General features: G+C 38.4%; 2 protein-coding genes across 3 annotated transcripts in view; both read left to right on the top strand.

Annotated features, from left to right (window-relative positions):
* The window catches only part of CAPZA2 (capping actin protein of muscle Z-line subunit alpha 2), a 76,287-nt gene that overhangs the window by 22,512 nt on the left and 36,146 nt on the right, over positions 1 to 17,629 (top strand). For both annotated transcript variants that reach the window (XM_037064218.1, XM_037064217.1), the window contains exons 2-3: positions 1,558 to 1,621; positions 7,238 to 7,289. In XM_037064218.1, the coding sequence (XP_036920113.1) occupies positions 1,558 to 1,621; positions 7,238 to 7,289 (116 nt within the window). The remainder of the gene's footprint in view (positions 1 to 1,557; positions 1,622 to 7,237; positions 7,290 to 17,629) is intronic.
* On the top strand, positions 1,707 to 2,805 carry LOC118999573 (F-actin-capping protein subunit alpha-2-like). The gene is made up of 2 exons (XM_037064203.1): positions 1,707 to 1,712; positions 1,981 to 2,805. The coding sequence occupies exons 1-2, from the start codon at positions 1,707 to 1,709 to the stop codon at positions 2,803 to 2,805; spliced, it is 831 nt and encodes a 276-aa protein (XP_036920098.1).

Below are 17,629 nucleotides of genomic sequence, written 5' to 3'. Positions count from 1 at the left end.
CTATATGATTTTGGGGTATGATTTTGTATCCTGCAACTTTATGGACTCTGTTCTAACTGGTATGTGTGATTGCTTCTCTATTCTACCATTAGACAACTATACCTAAAAGATGCCACATTATTGTAATATTTTTTGTTTGTTTTATTGAATTTATTGGGGTGACATTGGTTAATAAAAGTATGTAGGTCTCCAGGGTATATTTTTTTATGGAGTCTTTAGGGTTTTATCTGCAAATAGTGGTGGTTTACTTATTTGTTTCTAGTTTGGAGGTCTTTTATATCTTGTCTGATTGCTGTGGCTGGGACTTCCAGTGCTTTGTGAATGAAAGTGGTAAGACTGGTCATCGTTGTGTTTTTCCTGCTCTCAAAGGGAATGCTTTCAGCTTCTTCCTTTGAGTATCATATTAGCTGTGGTCTTGTCATTTATTATGTTGAAGTATGTTCTATCTATATCTGCTTTGTTGAGAATTGTAATCATAAATAGACGTTGAATTTTGTCAAATACCTTTCCTGCATCTGTTGAGATAATCATATGTTTATCCTTCATTTTGTTAATGTGTTGTATCACAGTAATTTACAGATGTTGAATCATCTGTGTTTACATGCCTGGAATAAATCCCAGTTGATAAAGGTATAGGATCCTTTTAATATTTTTTTGAATTCTGTTTGCTAATATTTTGTTGAGGATTTTTACATCTATGATTACCATGGATGTGGGCCTGTGATTTTCTTTTCTCTTGGTGTCCTTGTCTGGTCCTTGTATCAGGGTAATGCTGGCCATTTACAAGTTTGAAAGAGTTTCCTCTCCTATTTTTTTTGAAAGAGTTTGAGAAGGACTGGTATTAATTATTCTTAGAACATTTGGTAGAATTCACCAGTGAGGCTGTCTGGTCCTGAACTTTTTGTCTGTTGGAAGGTTCTTGGTTACTGATTTAATCTCCTTACTTGTTACTGGTTTGTTCAGATTTTCTATTTCATTATGATTCAGTCTTGGCAGGTTTTGTGATTTTAGGAATTACCAATTTCTTTTAGGTTGTCCAATTTGTCATAATAGTCTCTTATGATCGTTTGTATTTCTGTATCATTTATAACAGTTCCACTTTCATTTCTGATTTTACTTATAAATCTTCTCTTTTTTCCTTGTTAAGTCTAGCTAAATGGTCTTGTCAGTTTTGTTTATCTCTTCAAGAATACCAGCTCTTAGTTTTCTTGATCTTCTCTATTGTCTCTGTATCATTTATGTCTGCTCTAGTTTTTTATATTTCTTCCTACTAACTGTAGTCTTCATTTGTTCTTTTTCTTCTTCAAGGTGTAAAGTTAGGTTGTTGATTACAGACATGTATTTTATTTATATTTACCCTATACATTGTGATATAATAGTAAATGATAAAAACAGTAATAAACTTTAGGTGTTTGAGTAAAGCATCACTATCTTTACATGTTTCTTAAGCCATTTTCTATAAAACTTTTAAAAAGTGTAATTTTGCTTTTTTTTTCTTTTTGCCACTTTGTTAGAGGCCTATACAATGGGACATTTATATCTTCATTTCTATTTTAGGTACGTATTGCAGCAAAATTCATCATTCATGCCCCTCCTGGAGAATTTAATGAGGTGTTTAATGGTAAGTGTTTAATTCATAACACTAAGACTTGATATACCAATCACTTTTTTAAAAGAGTAAATGATATAGGGGAACTTCCGCCAAGATGGAGGCATAGGTGGAAACACTGTGCCTTCTCCCACAACCAAGTCTGAATACAACAAAGGTTTGGAGAACAAGGACACACCCAGAGACCAGAAAACTGAATTATACGGAAGTCCGACAACTATGAACCGTTCAACGGGGACGGTAAGAGGGGCGGAGCCAGCAGTGGAGCTGGCTCGGGCAGGACAGATCCCCCGACCTAGGCGGGCAGGCAGCCCGGAACCAGTCGGGGTGTGGGGCAAACTGACCGTGGTTGCATATTCGCCCATAGTGAGACGGACCACGCAGGCCCCAGGGGGCGATCCNAAGAGAAGGTGCGTATAGCAGCAAAATTCATCATTCATGCCCCTCCTGGAGAATTTAATGAGGTTTTCAATGATGTTCGGTTACTGCTTAATAATGACAATCTTCTCAGGGAAGGAGCAGCCCATGCATTTGCACAGTATAACTTGGACCAGTTTACTCCAGTAAAAATTGAAGGTTATGAAGATCAGGTATTGATAACAGAACATGGCGACTTGGGAAATGGAAAGTTTTTGGATCCAAAGAACAGAATCTGTTTTAAATTTGATCACTTAAGGAAGGAGGCAACTGATCCAAGACCCTGTGAAGTAGAAAATGCAGTTGAATCATGGAGAACTTCAGTAGAAACTGCTCTGAGAGCTTACGTAAAAGAACATTACCCGAATGGAGTCTGCACTGTGTATGGCAAAAAAATAGATGGACAGCAAACCATTATTGCATGCATAGAAAGCCATCAGTTCCAAGCAAAAAATTTTTGGAATGGTCGTTGGAGGTCAGAATGGAAGTTTACAATCACTCCTTCAACCACTCAAGTGGTTGGCATCTTGAAAATTCAGGTTCATTATTATGAAGATGGTAATGTTCAGCTAGTGAGTCATAAAGATATACAAGATTCCCTAACAGTGTCTAATGAAGTGCAAACAGCAAAAGAATTTATAAAGATTGTAGAAGCTGCAGAAAATGAATACCAGACTGCCATCAGTGAGAATTATCAGACAATGTCGGACACTACTTTCAAAGCCTTACGTCGACAGTTGCCAGTTACACGNACAAAAGCAAACCAAGAGGACAGCTAGATCAGGAGTGGAACCATAGAAATGAAGAACACATGGAGGGTTAGAAACGGGGGTGGGAGGAGGAGAAGGGGGGAGAAGGCACAGAAAATAGCATAAATGGTAGGTAGAAAATAGATAGGGGGAGGGCGAGAATAGTGGGGGGAAATATAGAATCTAAAGAATTTGAGACACGTGGTTATAAACTAAGGGGGGGTGAATGATGGGGGAGGGAGTGTGCTGGTGGAGGGGAATGAAGGGGGGGAATAGAACAACTGTAATGGTATAATCAATAAAATATATTTAAAAAAAATAAATAAAAGAGTAAATGATATAACCAAAATAACCAAGCTAAAGGGGAGTATGTAGGAGAACACACTGAAAATTTTTGTCAATCTGGATTTTGTAATGGGTAGAATATAATGTATTTGATATACATGGTAATTGTTTAAATAAATTAATCCTCTTAAAAGAAAAGTTATTTTAAAAGACAAGAACTTTTTAGTTTTAACTATTTTTTTGGAATTGGGAAATTCATTTTTGTATTTTTTGTAAATAAAAACATACTAGATTAAGATGAACAGCCAAAAAGCAGGGTGGGGCATGTTGTTTCATCACACTTAGATGATAGTGTATGTAAAAACATTTGTTATTTAAATTATCTCATAAATTAGTTTATAGTATGCTTTTTTATAAACCTCACTGACAAAACATTTTTATAATTATTCACTTGTGGATCAAATTTTAAACTCTTGTATAAATTTACAGCAACTCCTGGTTGTTATAAAAACTGTTGCAACAGCTCCTCTTGAACACTAACAATGATGTATTTGAAACAGTCGCCAGGAAATTGGCCTGTAGTGACCTTTTTTACAGAACTTTTCTTAAGTATTTTTAAGAGTAAGCTGCCACAAACACCTTAAATGTGCTATTTCTAATTCATGTATATTTGGCCTATGCCATGTCTGAAATTAAAATTAACTTATATTGAGTTTTTCTATTTTTTTAGAACATTCTAACCTGGGGTAAACTATTTAAACATTTTTATTAAGAAGTTTAATCAGTAATTTTTATTCATAGTGTAAGATAGCGATTTTTAACCAGTGTGCCACAAGAATTTTTAAAGTATGAAATACCTGATTACTTAGTGAGAGATGCTGACCTCTTTTCCTTAGATGGTCAAATGAAAAAAAATGACAATAGCCAACACAATAGTAGACAACTGGTGTAAATGAATCAAAATTATACCTATTTTTTGTCTAATCAGCAAAAAATACAATCTATATTTTGGTGTGCCACAGGATTTTAGTAATAGTTATGTGTGTCATGAGATGGAAAAGATTGAAAATCACTGGTGTAAGTTACAGTGAAAATTTGCCTCAAAAAAGATTGGGTTTGAGAGGCCAAAATTGTTCCATTAGAAATACCATTGAAAATCTCTTAAATTATTCACAAACTATAATAATACATGACTTAGTTTATGCAGCACATATGGTACTTCTTATGCATTTAAAATTTAACCACTTGTGGTGCACTTAGAGGAAGAATGGCAAATCTATATAGTAAAAAATCTCTGGAAATTAAGATAATTTTGCCTTTTAGAATAGCTATAAAATCTGTAGTAGTGAATTTAGAAGTTGGGGAGAATTCAGAAGTATTTCTTTCTGTAGTTTTTAATTTGTTTTAATATTCAGCTTCTATAACCTAAATATACATTAATACATTTCATTGTTGGGGCATTAAACAAGATGAAGAAGACAGACAAAGTCTCCTATACTGAGGTTCAGAAGTAGGCATGTATAATAACTTAATTAAGGGTTAAACTGCCCTAAAATCAAAATCAATGGTCATCAGACTTTTGTACAACTCACAGAGCAAAGAATAAATTATGATTCTAAGCAAGTTTTTCACTTACTCTTTTTTCCTTGAATTAAATTCCCTACAAATTTGTTACTCAGAAAGGGCCTAAAAGAATGTATGAGTCCTAGAAATTGCTTTTCTAAGTCTCATGGGAAATTCACATTTAATTGATTTGTGTTTGAGATAAAGTAAATTTGGGCATTTTGGATGAGCCATTCAATAGGTCTGAGGTGGATAGTGAGCTAGGAATAAAAGTGGAATATAAAATACTATAAAAGTTTCAACTGAGGGGTTATTTTAGAGTTAAAAAGTAATTAAATATTGGAGGGGGAAATGTCATATCAATTCAGTTATTTTCATTCTGTCTTAGTTGATAACATTGGCATTAGAATGATTTCAAGAGAAGCCACAGATTTTAGAATTGCAGTCATAAAATCTTGTCAGTTCAGTGGTTCTCAAATTCTGTTTCCTAGACCAGCTACATTACAATCATTGAAACAGATTTTTGGTCTTCATTCTCAAAAACTGAATTGGTAGATCTGGGCTGGGACTCTGAAATATGTGCTTTTTTCTTTAAGCTACCCGCCCACTACCCTATAGCTTAGTTTAGAACTACAGCCTAAAATCTCTTCTTTAAGAGTAGTATTTTATTCGAATTCTCTGTTTCTTCCACTGTACTCTGTTTATGTTAAAAGCATGGTCTGCCCCAGCTAGTGTGACTCAGTGGATTGAGTGCCAGCCTGGAACCAAGGGGTCATGGGTTCGATTTCCAGTCAGGGCATGTGCCTGGGTTGCAGGCCCCCAGTAGGAGGCATGTGAGAGGCAACTGGCAACCACACATTGAAATTTCTTTCCCTCTTTTTCTTACTTCCCCCCCCCTTCTAAAAAATAAAGTAAAATCCTAAAAATAAAAACATGATCTTATTTTTCAGAATAAAGCTACTTGATCAAATAGATTCTACTTTCAAATTATTTTTTCATTTAAAACTGGAAAAGATACACTAGCCTGTAATTTCACATTTACTGATTATGCTTTAAATATTGAAGATGAAAGAACAATATTAATCAAAGAAAACTTCCCTGTTTGCTTTGTGAGATAGAAATAACTATGTTAATGTTAAGCAGAAGCTTCCATTGTTTGAAATCAGTTAATTTAAAAATCAAATTAGTGTAATTTAGTGGTTAGCAGAAGAGATTGTTTTTTAAATCAGGTCCTACTTCTAAAAAGAGGTATGTGAATAGGAAATACTTTTCTTTTTATAATAGCTTTGTTATTTTTCTAAAACTCCATTGTAAAGTACCCCCCCAAAAAAACCCTAAAAATCATGCAAAATTATACCCTCTAATTCTCTACTGTTTAAATGAAATTCTTCTAATGTCTCTCAATTTAGATAAAACACACATAATATTGCATAAATATGATAGTAGTGTGCATGTTGAGTTTCCCCCTTCCTGTTTGTTATAGTATGGATGTTTTTCACTGTTGTTAAATACATATCTATATTACTTTTAATGGCTACCCAATTTTACATTGTTTATAAGAACTGTATAGTACATTTATATATTATTAAACTAGTCTCTTAATGTGAGATACTTAGTTTACTTGTATTATTTTCATTTAATGAAAAATTAGAATGCACTGTGCTGTGTACTTTATGATAGCAACAATGTAAAACAGTCAAGATCATTGAAAAAATAATGAAAAAATATATGAAGATGTGTAGAAATTTGGTTGTTTTGGTGAAATTGTGATTTTTTCTTTATGATTTCCATAGTGCTTGGATTTTTTTTTGAAATATTTTATTTATTTATTTTTAGAGAGAGGAGATGGGAAGGAGAGTGGGAGAGAAACATCAATGTGTGGTTGCTTTTCATGTGTCCCCTACTGGGGACCTGGCCTGCAACCCAGGCATTGCCCCGACTGGGAAATCGAACTGTGATCCTTTGCTTCACAGGCCTGTGCTCAATCCACTGAGCTACACCAGCCAGGGCTGGATTTTATAATAAGAACTATTTTAAAGTTATGTTTTAATGATTAATAGACAAATGTCTATGTAATAATTAGGACAGAATTAAGAATTGATAACCAAAATGAGATTGCTGAATCAAATAAAGCACCTACTGTGTCAAAGTAAATATATTCATCTTCTTTTTGAGGACAGAAATGCATACTTCTGCACTCCGTTCACAAGTGTTTCTTGTTTAATCAGTTTTCTGTAGGATGAGTTCATTCGAAAGTCATCATAGTATTGTCAAACTAGAGGCATTGTGATTAGTCTGCAGATCTTATCAGACCATCTTTTTGTTGTAGTTTATCTTCAGTTTCTTTGGAGATACATTACAGTCTGCTTGCATATAAAATAACTTGTATTTCTGTTTCAGTTCCTCTTCTGTTTCCTAACAAATTTTTAAATTAATATCGTGATATGTTTTTGTGTGTGCTTTGGTTGTCATATTTTGAGTGATATTTTGATCTTGCTTACATCTTGGACCAGGGGTTGGGGGTGTTAAAATGTGACCAAAATAACTGCATTTATTACATAGAAATTTCAAACATAGAAAAATAGTAACCTAGAAAACAATATTTGTTTTACAGATGTTCGGTTACTACTTAACAATGACAATCTTCTCAGGGAAGGAGCGGCCCAGTAAGTATTATATATTATTATATTAACATAAGGAAAGTGAGTTAGGAAAAATGTTCTAAAAGTGGTTTTTAAGCACTGATCCCTGGAAAAGATATTGGCATAACAAGTTCAACTGTATAGAATCATACATATGTACTAGGCTAGAAGAGAAATTTTTACCAGAGAGAAATAAGGACATAATTATAACATGTAATTCTCTACCCCCATTGTATGTTTAGCAGTGGCTTCTATACACACTGCAACATTTTGACTTCTCCAAAGTTGTATAAAATTACTTTAGAAACTTAGATATTTAAAATTATGATTACTATTATTTTATGCAGATTTTACTTTTTATTATATGTTTGACCCTAGTACAAATTTTGATGGTTATGAGATTTTATTCATCCATAAAAACCTAACACATAATTGACACATAATTACTTACAAATATTTACTAGATTTGCAAGTGATTCAGAGAACTAAACAATTCTAAAGCCCAGTACATCATCTTTGAACTAATGACCAGAGTCATTACTTTGCCACAACTATCTTAGGATTTCAGAGAGATTACTAATTCTCTTTACACAGTCATCTTCCAATATAAGACCTTAAGACCCATATCGTAGGCTAACCAACTTTATTACTCACTTGAAAATGCTGAAATTGAACAGATTTTTAGGTGCCTTACAAAGAGTGTTTTAGTATCTATTTAACTATTTTTATCCTATTTCACTATATCCAACATGTGAAATCCTAACTAATGAAGGAAATTTGCTCTGATTCTGTATTTGTAGTATTTGAAGGCTTTATCAGTCTGATATCGCTTTTGATTAAATTTCTGTTATTTTCTTTTTTAAAATATATTTTATTGATTATGTGATTACAGTTGTCCCATTCTCCCCCTTCACTCCCCTCCACCCTGCACACCCCTCCCCAGCCATTGCCTCCCCTTTCATTCATGTCCATGTGTCACAAGTTCTTTAGATTCTCTATTTCCTATAGTATTCCTGCTCTCCCCCGGTCTATTTTCAACCTACTGTCTATACTACTTATTCTCTGTACCTTCACCCGCTTCTTCTCCTCCCACTCCCCTGTTGCTAACCCTCCATGTGATCTCCATTTCTATGGTTCTGCTCCTGATCTAGCTGTCTCTTAGTTTGCTTTTGTTTTAGGTGTGGTTGTTAGTAACTGTGAGTTTGCTGTCTTTTTTCCTATTTTTTATCTTCTTTTTCTTAGATAAGTTCCTTTAACATTTCATATAATAAGGGCTTGGTGATGATGAACTCCTTGAATTTGACCTTATCTGAGAAGCACTTTATCTGCCCCTCCATTCTAAATGAAAGCTTTGCTGGATAGAGCAATCTTGGCTGTAGGTCCTTGGATTTCATGACTTGGAATACTTCTTTCCAGCCCCTTCTTGCCTGTAAGGTCTCTTTGGAGAAACCTGCTGATAGTCTGATGGGCACTCCTTTGTAGGTGATGTCCCCTTATCTCTTGCTGCTTCTAGGATTCTCTCCTTCATTTTAATCTTGAGTAATGTAATTATGATGTGACTTGGTGTGTTCTTCCTTGGATCCAACTTCTTTGGGACTCTGAGCTTCCTGGACTTCCTGGAAGTCTATTTCCTTTGCCAGACTGGGGAAGTTCTCCTTTATTATTTGTTCAAATAAGTTTTCCACTAGTAGCTGTGTCTTTCCCCCTTCTGGTACCCCTATAATCCGGATGTTGGAACGTTTAAAGATGTCCTGGAGGTTCCTAAGCCTCTCCTCATTTTTTTGAATTTTTGTTTCTTCCTTCTTTTCTGTTTGGTCATTTCTTTCTTCCTTCTGGTCCACTCCATTGATTTGAGTCCCAGTTTCTTTTCCATTACTATTGGTTTCCTGTGCATTTCCCTTCATTTCACTCATTTTAGCCTTCATGTGTTCCTCTCATTTGTGGCTAAAATCAACCAATTCTGTGAGCATCCTGATCACCAGTATTTTGAACTGTGCATCTGAAAGGTTGGCTATTTCTTGGTCACTTAGGAATATAGGCTCTGGGGTTTTGAGCTGTTCTTCAGTCATAATGTTTGGTCTATTCACACCTGTTATGTTTGAGGGGCCGAGCCTTAGGTGTTCACCAGGGTGGGGCAACCCTGTTGCTGGGTTGTGATGCTGTATGTGGGGGCGGGGTCAGAGAGGGGAAAAAATGGTACTTTGCTCTGCTCTGCTTGCTTTCAGATTTTTGTCCTCTCTGCGGCTTCCCACAAGCAAATTGGGCCCCTCTGGTGCTGGTTCCCAGGTGTGTGGGCCTGTGTACTCTCCAGGACTCTGTGGGTCTCTCCAACGAACTCTCTGTGGGCCTGGGAGCCTCTCCTGGCCCCTCAACCCGGAGAAAGTCTTTCCAGTTGGTGGTTTCAGGCTCTAATTCCCATCAGTGAGGCCCTAGCCTGCAGGGTCTGTCTCACTGTTTGCTCCTTTGCTTGGTTTATCTGTGTCTGAATGTGTGACCACAGTCAGCCAGCCGCCCTGTGCTCTCACTGGGTCCGCCTATTGCCACCCCACGCCTGGGATCCACCAACCTCCTCCACCTCTGCTCCGGGGTCGGTCGGACCAAACTATCTTTTCAGCCCGACCCTGCTCCGCCGCTGACTATGCCCCTCTTACTGGTCTGGCTGAGTGGTTCGTTGTTGTCGGACTTCTGTACAGTTCAATTTTCACTGTTTTGGCTGCATTTTTGTTCCTCAAACTTTGCTGTCTTTAAATTTAGTTGTGCGAGGGGGCACAATGTTTCCACCTGTGCCTCTATCTTGGCCGGAAGTCAAATTTCTGTTATTTTCAATAGCAGCTTCTACTTACTAGTTTTCTTACTGTGGGAAAAATCTATATACATAAAGTGTATCTTTTTAAATTTTATTTTTCAGTTACAGTTCACATTATTATTTTCTTTTAGTTTCAGATGTATAGAGTAATGGTCAACCACATAAGTCACAAAGTCCCTTTCATATTTTCTAGGTCCTGCCTGGACACCTATCATACTTATTACAATATTATTCACTATATTCTCTGTGTTGTACTTTACATCTTCATGACTATTTTGTAACTACCAGTAAAATTTCACTTTTTAACTACTTTCAGGTTTACAGTTCTCTGGCATTAAGTATATTCACATTGATTGTTGTATAATCATTACCACCATCTGTCTCCAGAATATTTTTTATTATCCCAAATCAAAACTCCTTACCATTAAACAATAATTTCTCATTCTCACCTCCCCCAAGCCCCTTAGCAACCACTATTCTATTTTCTGTATCTATGAGTTTGACTTCTCCAGATACCTTATAAGTGGAATCATACAGCATTTGTCATTTTGCAACTAGTTTATTCTACTTAGCATAATGTCTTAAAGGTTTTTGCCATGGTGTAGCATGTGTCAGAATTTCCTTTTTAATACCTAATGTGTATATTAGTATATCACATTTTATTTATTCATCTATCAATGGAAACTTGTGTTGTTTCTACCCCTGTTAATTATTACATTAAAATGCTTTATGGAAATCGGTTTACTTTATACCTTTGACTTTGGTTGTTAGCTTCTGAGTAAATAGCCACGTACTCCTAAGTTTTATAAACTTTACTTAAATTACTTTGTATATTCAAGTAAAATTAATTTTCTTTCTAAAACCACATAACATTTTGACAAGTCTTATGAAAATAAAGAAATATAAATTTTTATGAGCTTTTAACATTCAAAATAAACTTTTCCTTTGATTTCTCTGTGATAAATTAATTTGTGGGCTGTTTCAGCTAGCTGTAAAAATTAGTAGGGTTTTTCTTTCTTGATTTGTTTGTTTTTTAAGAAAATGAGAAACTTGACTTTTTGAAAGACAAGAGTTTTTCCCATGGCAGAATATGGTTTAATGAAGATCAGGTAAATATTCATAATATGTAGTGGTATGAAATAATCATATATTTGATTTAAAATTATTGAAAATATTGAATTTTATTTGTCCAAAGAAGTATTTACCTGATGATGATTGTTATACTTAAATTAAATAACTTGGATTTGTTCTGAAAAGCGGTTGGGATGTGAATTACATTTTTTCTTGTGTTGTATTATGAACCAGATTTCAGGGACAGTACTAGTTGGTCCATGTTTCAAAGGTATATGAAGTGTGTCCAGAAAGTATCCAGGCATGTAACTTTAAAAATAAGGTCATTTTTTGAGGAAGATAATAAGAAACATTGTATATAGGACAATGATGCCTCAGTCCTTTCAGAATAGGCATCTTGGGACCTCACATAGTTGTCCCAGTAGCCATCAGATGCCCTGTTATATTTTCCTGAATCTCATGGACAATCTGAAATTTCTTCTCCTTTCAAAGGTAATTTTAGTTTTGGGAAAAGCCAGAAGTCATAGGATGCCAAATATATGCTGAAGGGGAGTTGAGTCATCTGAGTGATTTGATATGTCCCCCTAAAACTGCACAAGGTGTGATGTGTGAGTTGGTGCACTGCCATGATGGAGCTGCCGGTCACCAGTTGTCCATAGCTGTGGCTTTCTGAATCATATGAATGGTTTATATGGAGCAATATTCAAGCTTAACACAAAATTTGATGCAGATTCGTTGCTGTACTTGCTCAGTCATTTTGAATGTGATGGCCACACAGTACACATGCTCTCACAGCAAGGCATGTACTGCCCCACTGACTAGTACAGTTAAAGGCATCTTTGTTTACACATGTGCATTCCAGTCCACTCTTCTTGGCTACCAGGTTACATTGATGTCAGACAAACAGTTCTCATTATATTAACAATGCTTGGAATTTTTCCAGACAGGCCTCATATACATTGAAATACCTGATATTCTGATTTTTTAAAATAAATAACTCTGTGAGGAAATCAATAACTAATAATAAAATGTTTTAGGGTAAACCCAAGAAAAAAATTTAATCTTCAGTAGAAACTTCAGATTATCTTGTGTGTTTTTATACTCTCTTAAATGATTGTTAACCAGTTGAACAAATTGAGAAAATATTGATGATTTTTGTTGACTTCAGTAGTATTCTTGGCACAGAATTTCTTAAAAGTAAATATTCATTTGAGTTCATTTTGTAGATACATAATGGTAACCATGAAGTGCAGAAATATATAATACTATAAATCAGCGATTTTCAATCTTTTTCATTTCATGGCACACAAACTGAAATCCTGACAACAAAAGCAGGTATAATTTTGACTCATTCACACTGGATGGCATTTGTTGTGTTGGCTGTTGTCATTGTTTTTATTTGACAGTCTAAAGGAAAAAGAGATCAGTACCCCTGACTAAAGAGTCAGCTATTGCTTGTTTTAAAAGATTTTGCAGCACACTGGTTGAAAATTGCAGTCTTAAATCATCAATTGAATTTGGAATTATTTTACTCTGGTTCACAGTGCCCTTTCTATGAAATAATTTTAGAGTAAAAATAGTAATATCCCCACTGTTCACTAGACTTGTTTCTGAATTATTTTTAAACATCCTCAAACCTGGTTTCATATTCAAAAGATAATTTATCACCTATCACTGAGACTGTGCAAAACTACATAAGCTTGGAAGGCATCACAAAATCATCTACAATGTGTCCCAGTGGCAGTTTCACCAGAGTAAATGGATAGCATGGTTCCCTTCCTCAAATGCATTTTTTGATAGTGAATTTCTTTTACACAAGTGCTTCTCTTTCTGACATAAATATACTTCTTTTACTCCCTTTTCCCTGTTGCTTTAACTCTTCTAGTCATTTTTTTCTTTTTCTTACCTTGTAAGATGGAAAAAACATTTAAGAGTGATTCTAATTGGACATCTTGAGTAAATGACAAAACTTAGTATGTTTTATAGTAAAATTAGACATACTGAAAAATTGGTATTCCCAGTTCTAACATTCAGAAGTAGCCTTTATTCAACAGACATGAATGCCAGACTTCAATGTGACGATGAGATAAATAAGGCTCTTGGAGGTTTTTCCAGTGAGGACTCAGACATGTTCAGTACCAGGCCAAAGGAAATAAAATATTATCATAACAAAGGTCATTGGAAGAAAATTTTAATTTCAATTTAGAGTTGGTTTTTCAGCTCAGTTTAAGTCATGAATATGATTTGAATAGTAAATAAGTGACATGATGTGGCTAACCTGAAAGAAATACATAGTGAAAAGTGTGAAACGTGATGGGTGAATGACTAAAAATAAAGGATGTAAAAGTCTAAATACAGGAACAGGTGACTTAGAAATGAGTGACTGGGCTACAAAACTCTACAAGGGTAGATAAATAATTGTTTCACTATGTCTAATAGAGTGCTTTACACCTTAATATTTGCATGAGGGGAGGGTTAGGTGAGTGGGTAATGGATTTGAAGGGAGTTGGAAGTCATTTAGTCCAAACCCCTCTTTTTATAGTTGAGGTAAATGGGGGCCCATTGTACCTAATAACAGGTTTCAAACAAACATAGGTATTTATATATGCTGACTCCTAAGTTAGTGAATACCTTTCTGAGTCTCCTGCATAGTTGTTGAAAGGTTTTCTTAGGCTCTGCCTGGAAGGAAATGCCAATCAGCCACAAAGTCAGTTAATAAAGAGCTTTATTGGAGTTTGTGTGCCTGGGCTAGGTTCCCGTCTGCAGAGTGAGGCCTGGGAAGTGGCACCAAAGCAAGGAATGTCCTGGGGTTTTATTTTCGTTTGCTCCCCATGGGAGCTGGGGATTGGTGTCCTCTGAACAAAGCAGCAATACAGCATTGGTGGTTTCTGCCCTGGACTCAGGTTACTGTGAGGATGCCCACCTTGGCAAAGCCCACCCTTCCAGCTCTCTGATTGGACGTCAGCCAGCTGTTCCGGGCACCATTTTATTGTCGGCCATCTTGATTTGTAGTCCAGCCGGGGGCCATCTTGACTGTAGTCCAGCTGGGGTTTCCTCCTATGCCCGCGCACCCTAACATTCCAACCTCTTTGATAGGATAAGGGGTGCCGTGTTCCGTCTGGTTGCTTCGTGCTGTCAGAGGGGTGTAGAGGGGAGGACCTAGAGGTCAGCTGTTTCTAGTTTGCCAAGGAGAGGCGAATAGGTTTGTGTCTGAACCAACATCTGGTGAAAAGTAAGCCGGAAGCTTTGCGAATTCTTTCCTAGAGGAATCTCAGGAATCGGGGGCCAAGCATTAATAGTATGCAGATTATTATGATTGGCCCTAGGACCATGGCCAGGGTGGTAAAAAATAGGGAAAGCCATGGGGTTATTTCAAGAATAGTGGGGTTTTGGCGTAAGCTGTGGGATTAGCACAGTCGGGAAGCAGGGGAAGAATGAGGAGTTAATGGTCCACAGCAGCGTTCCATTGCACCAGAAAAACATACCTGGGGGGCTGGTAGGGATATCTGCATGGTCTGGTTGCATGAGGAAGCGCCTGCAGTACTGTAACATACTTTGGGACTTGTTCATTATGTTTTGAAAGAGAGGTGCATCCTTTAGGAAAAAAGGTTTCAGGGAGTTCGTGACCTTGAGGGGAGTGGGTATGGGAACTGCCGCAACAGGGGAGCTGTCAAGAAAAGCACATAGGAAACAGTCAGTGACGTTTCCTATGTCAGTGATATTGAAGAGCTGAATTCCTTGGCGTATGAGGCTTAGCCAAGAAAAAGGGACACACTGTTTTCTTTGTTGGATCTGTATTTGCAAGGATTGTTCATGTGTTAACATGGTATCAGTTAATAGAGTTGTATTCCATGGTTCTGGAACAAGAGTTTGGTATATTTCAATGGACCTCTAGGGATACAAATATGAGAGGCTTTGGTATAGTTTTCCTTTCGCTCCCTGTTCCCATCTGTAGTCCCATGGGTCATAAATGGTAAAGTGCTACGGCTTGAGAGTACTCCATTTATGGTATTTGCAATAGTAGTAGGGGCAGCCTCCATGTGTGTCTGGCCAGAGTTTGCACTTACTTTTTGTCTGGTCATAGAGGAAGCAGAGAATGTGCCATCCATGCCGGGCAGTCCAGCCGTCTAGCCCTCTAAAGCTACTTTTGGGAGCGGAGAGAAGGATGGATGTAGAACAACCAGTGGGAGGGCAGTCCGCAGAAGTGACAGAGTGAGAATTTACCTGTCCGTTTTTGTGATATATTTCACGTACGAAGACTCTCCAGATGTATTTGGTTTGTAGGTTAGGAGGGGTTTTTGGCAGAAATGGGTGAGCAAGAAGGAGGAGGAGAAGGATTTGTAGAGACTTCATTGGGAGAACCTGGTGTTTTAGTAAAGCAGACTCGGGTATTTCCTATGGGCTGCGCTGACCACTTTCCTGAGGCAGGGGCCAGCTTAAGGCGGGAGAGGTGGACCCATACTGGCTGACCATCAGTTTTGCTGTTGTAGGGGTGGTTAAAATAACAGTATGAGGCCCCGTCCACTTGGGCTGGAGCGGTCCAGGTCGGAGTTCTTTGAGTAATCCCTGGTCTCCAGGCTGTAGGAGAGTGACTGGGCCTGTCTCCGGATACCCCCCACAGGAGGAAGAACTCTGTTTGAGTGTTCACGGAGAAGATGCCAGAGGAGAGAGGGATAGGGCAGATAGGAGGCCAGAGGAGGAGTATATACTGGCAGGTTATGGTTAATAAGGAAAGGGCGGCCATACAGTAGTTCGAAAGGGCTGAGTCCTGTTGGTTCTGGTGGGGCTGCCCATATTTGAGTGAGGGCCAGAGGGAGCTGAGAGAGCCAGGAATTTCTGGTTTCTATGGTAAGTTTGGTTAGGTGGGTTTTCAGAATACCGTTAACCCGTTCTACTTTACTGGAAGACTGGGGATGATAAGGGATGTGCAACTTCCAGGTGATGCCAAGGGAAGAGAAGACCTGCTGGACGATTTGAGAGATGAAGCCTGGGCGGTTGTCCTGCTGGATAGAGGAGGGCAGTCCAAATCGTGGGATGATGTGGTTGAGGAGGGAGTCGGCTACCGTATCCGCTGTTTCTCTTACTGTGGGATAGGTCTCAATCCAACCTGAAAACGTGTCAACAAAGGTTAAAAGGTAGCGGAATTTCTTGTGGGGAGGCATGTGTGTAAAGTCGACCTGCCAATCCTGTCCGGGGAGGTGTCTAAGTAGTTGATGGCCTGGGACCTGAGGCTTCATTCCTCCCTGGGCGGATGTCTTGGAGCAAGTGGCACATTTAGAGTGGACTTCCTTGATGGCTTGGAAAAAAGTGGGATGAATAAACAAGGGGTCTAGAAACCTCATCAGAGCCTTCGGACCAATGTGTAAAGATTGGTGAATTTTGAGAGAAGTGCAGTGGCCTGTTCTTGGGGTAGGGCTATTTTTCCATTGAGGAAGACCCATCCCTCATTTCCTGGGTGCCCACCCTGCTGGAGGAGAGTGGAGTACTCTCGGGGGATGTAGGTGGGGCGAATAACAGTGGTCAGAAAGAGGATGGGGTGTGGCAGGGCTTGTGAGGTGAGTTCTTGAGCCGCAGCATCTGCCCGGACATTGCCGCAGGAAACAGTGTCCTGTGAGGCCTGGTGACCCTTACAGTGGACCACTGCTATGGCAGTGGGTAGGTCTGTGGCCTGGAGGAGTTTGGCAATGAGGGAGGCATTAACAACAGGTGAACCTTTAGTAGTGAGGAAGCCCCTTTCCTTCCACACAGCCGAGTGGCTATGAACAATCAAGAAAGCATATTTGTGGAGTCTGTGTAGATAGTAACCTTCTTACCCCAGGGCTAGGGTAAGTGCCCGGTGAGAGCTGAGTTCAGCTTTCTGAGAGGTGGTACCTTCAGGGAGCTTATTGGCTTCAAGGGTTTCAGTCAACGTTACTACCGCATAGGCCACCCATCTTCAGCCATCACCTCCAAGCACTGAACTTCCATCGACAAACAGAGTGAGATCTGCCTTGGGGAGGGGCTTGTCAGATGTACAGTCTAGAGGCTGACCCAGGAAGTCTAGTACTTCTGGGCAGGAGTGAGCCGGCTCTATGTCCGTAGTGGAGGTTGGAAGGAGGGTAGCTGGGTTGAGGCATGGTGAAAGCTGGAGAGACAGGGCCATCCCCTCGATGAACAGGAGGTGGAATTCCTGTAGACGGGAAGGGCTCAAAAGAGAGAGAGCTCAGTGGGAGAGCTCAGTGGGAGAGCAGGTCCGTAAGGTGATGAGAGGAAAATACGGTAACAGGTTGGCATAGAGTGAATTTGAGGGCTTCCTTCCCAAGTTCAGCCACGCTCCCTAATGCCCAGAGGCACAGCTGCCATCCACGTAGGGTAGGGTCAAGCTGTTTTGATAAGTAGGCAACTGGGCGGTATGTTGGGCCTACTGGTTGAGCTAAGACTCCCACTGCAATTCCCTGTCTCTCGTCTGTAAACAGATAGAAAGGACTGGAGGGATTGGGAAGACTCA

Source organism: Sturnira hondurensis, unplaced genomic scaffold, assembly GCF_014824575.4.
Source record: "Sturnira hondurensis isolate 20B ecotype Veracruz unplaced genomic scaffold, ASM1482457v3 Scaffold0014953, whole genome shotgun sequence".
Lineage (NCBI taxonomy): Eukaryota > Metazoa > Chordata > Mammalia > Chiroptera > Phyllostomidae > Sturnira > Sturnira hondurensis.
Note: the sequence above shows the minus strand (reverse complement) of the source record. Positions and strands in the feature narration are given on the sequence as shown.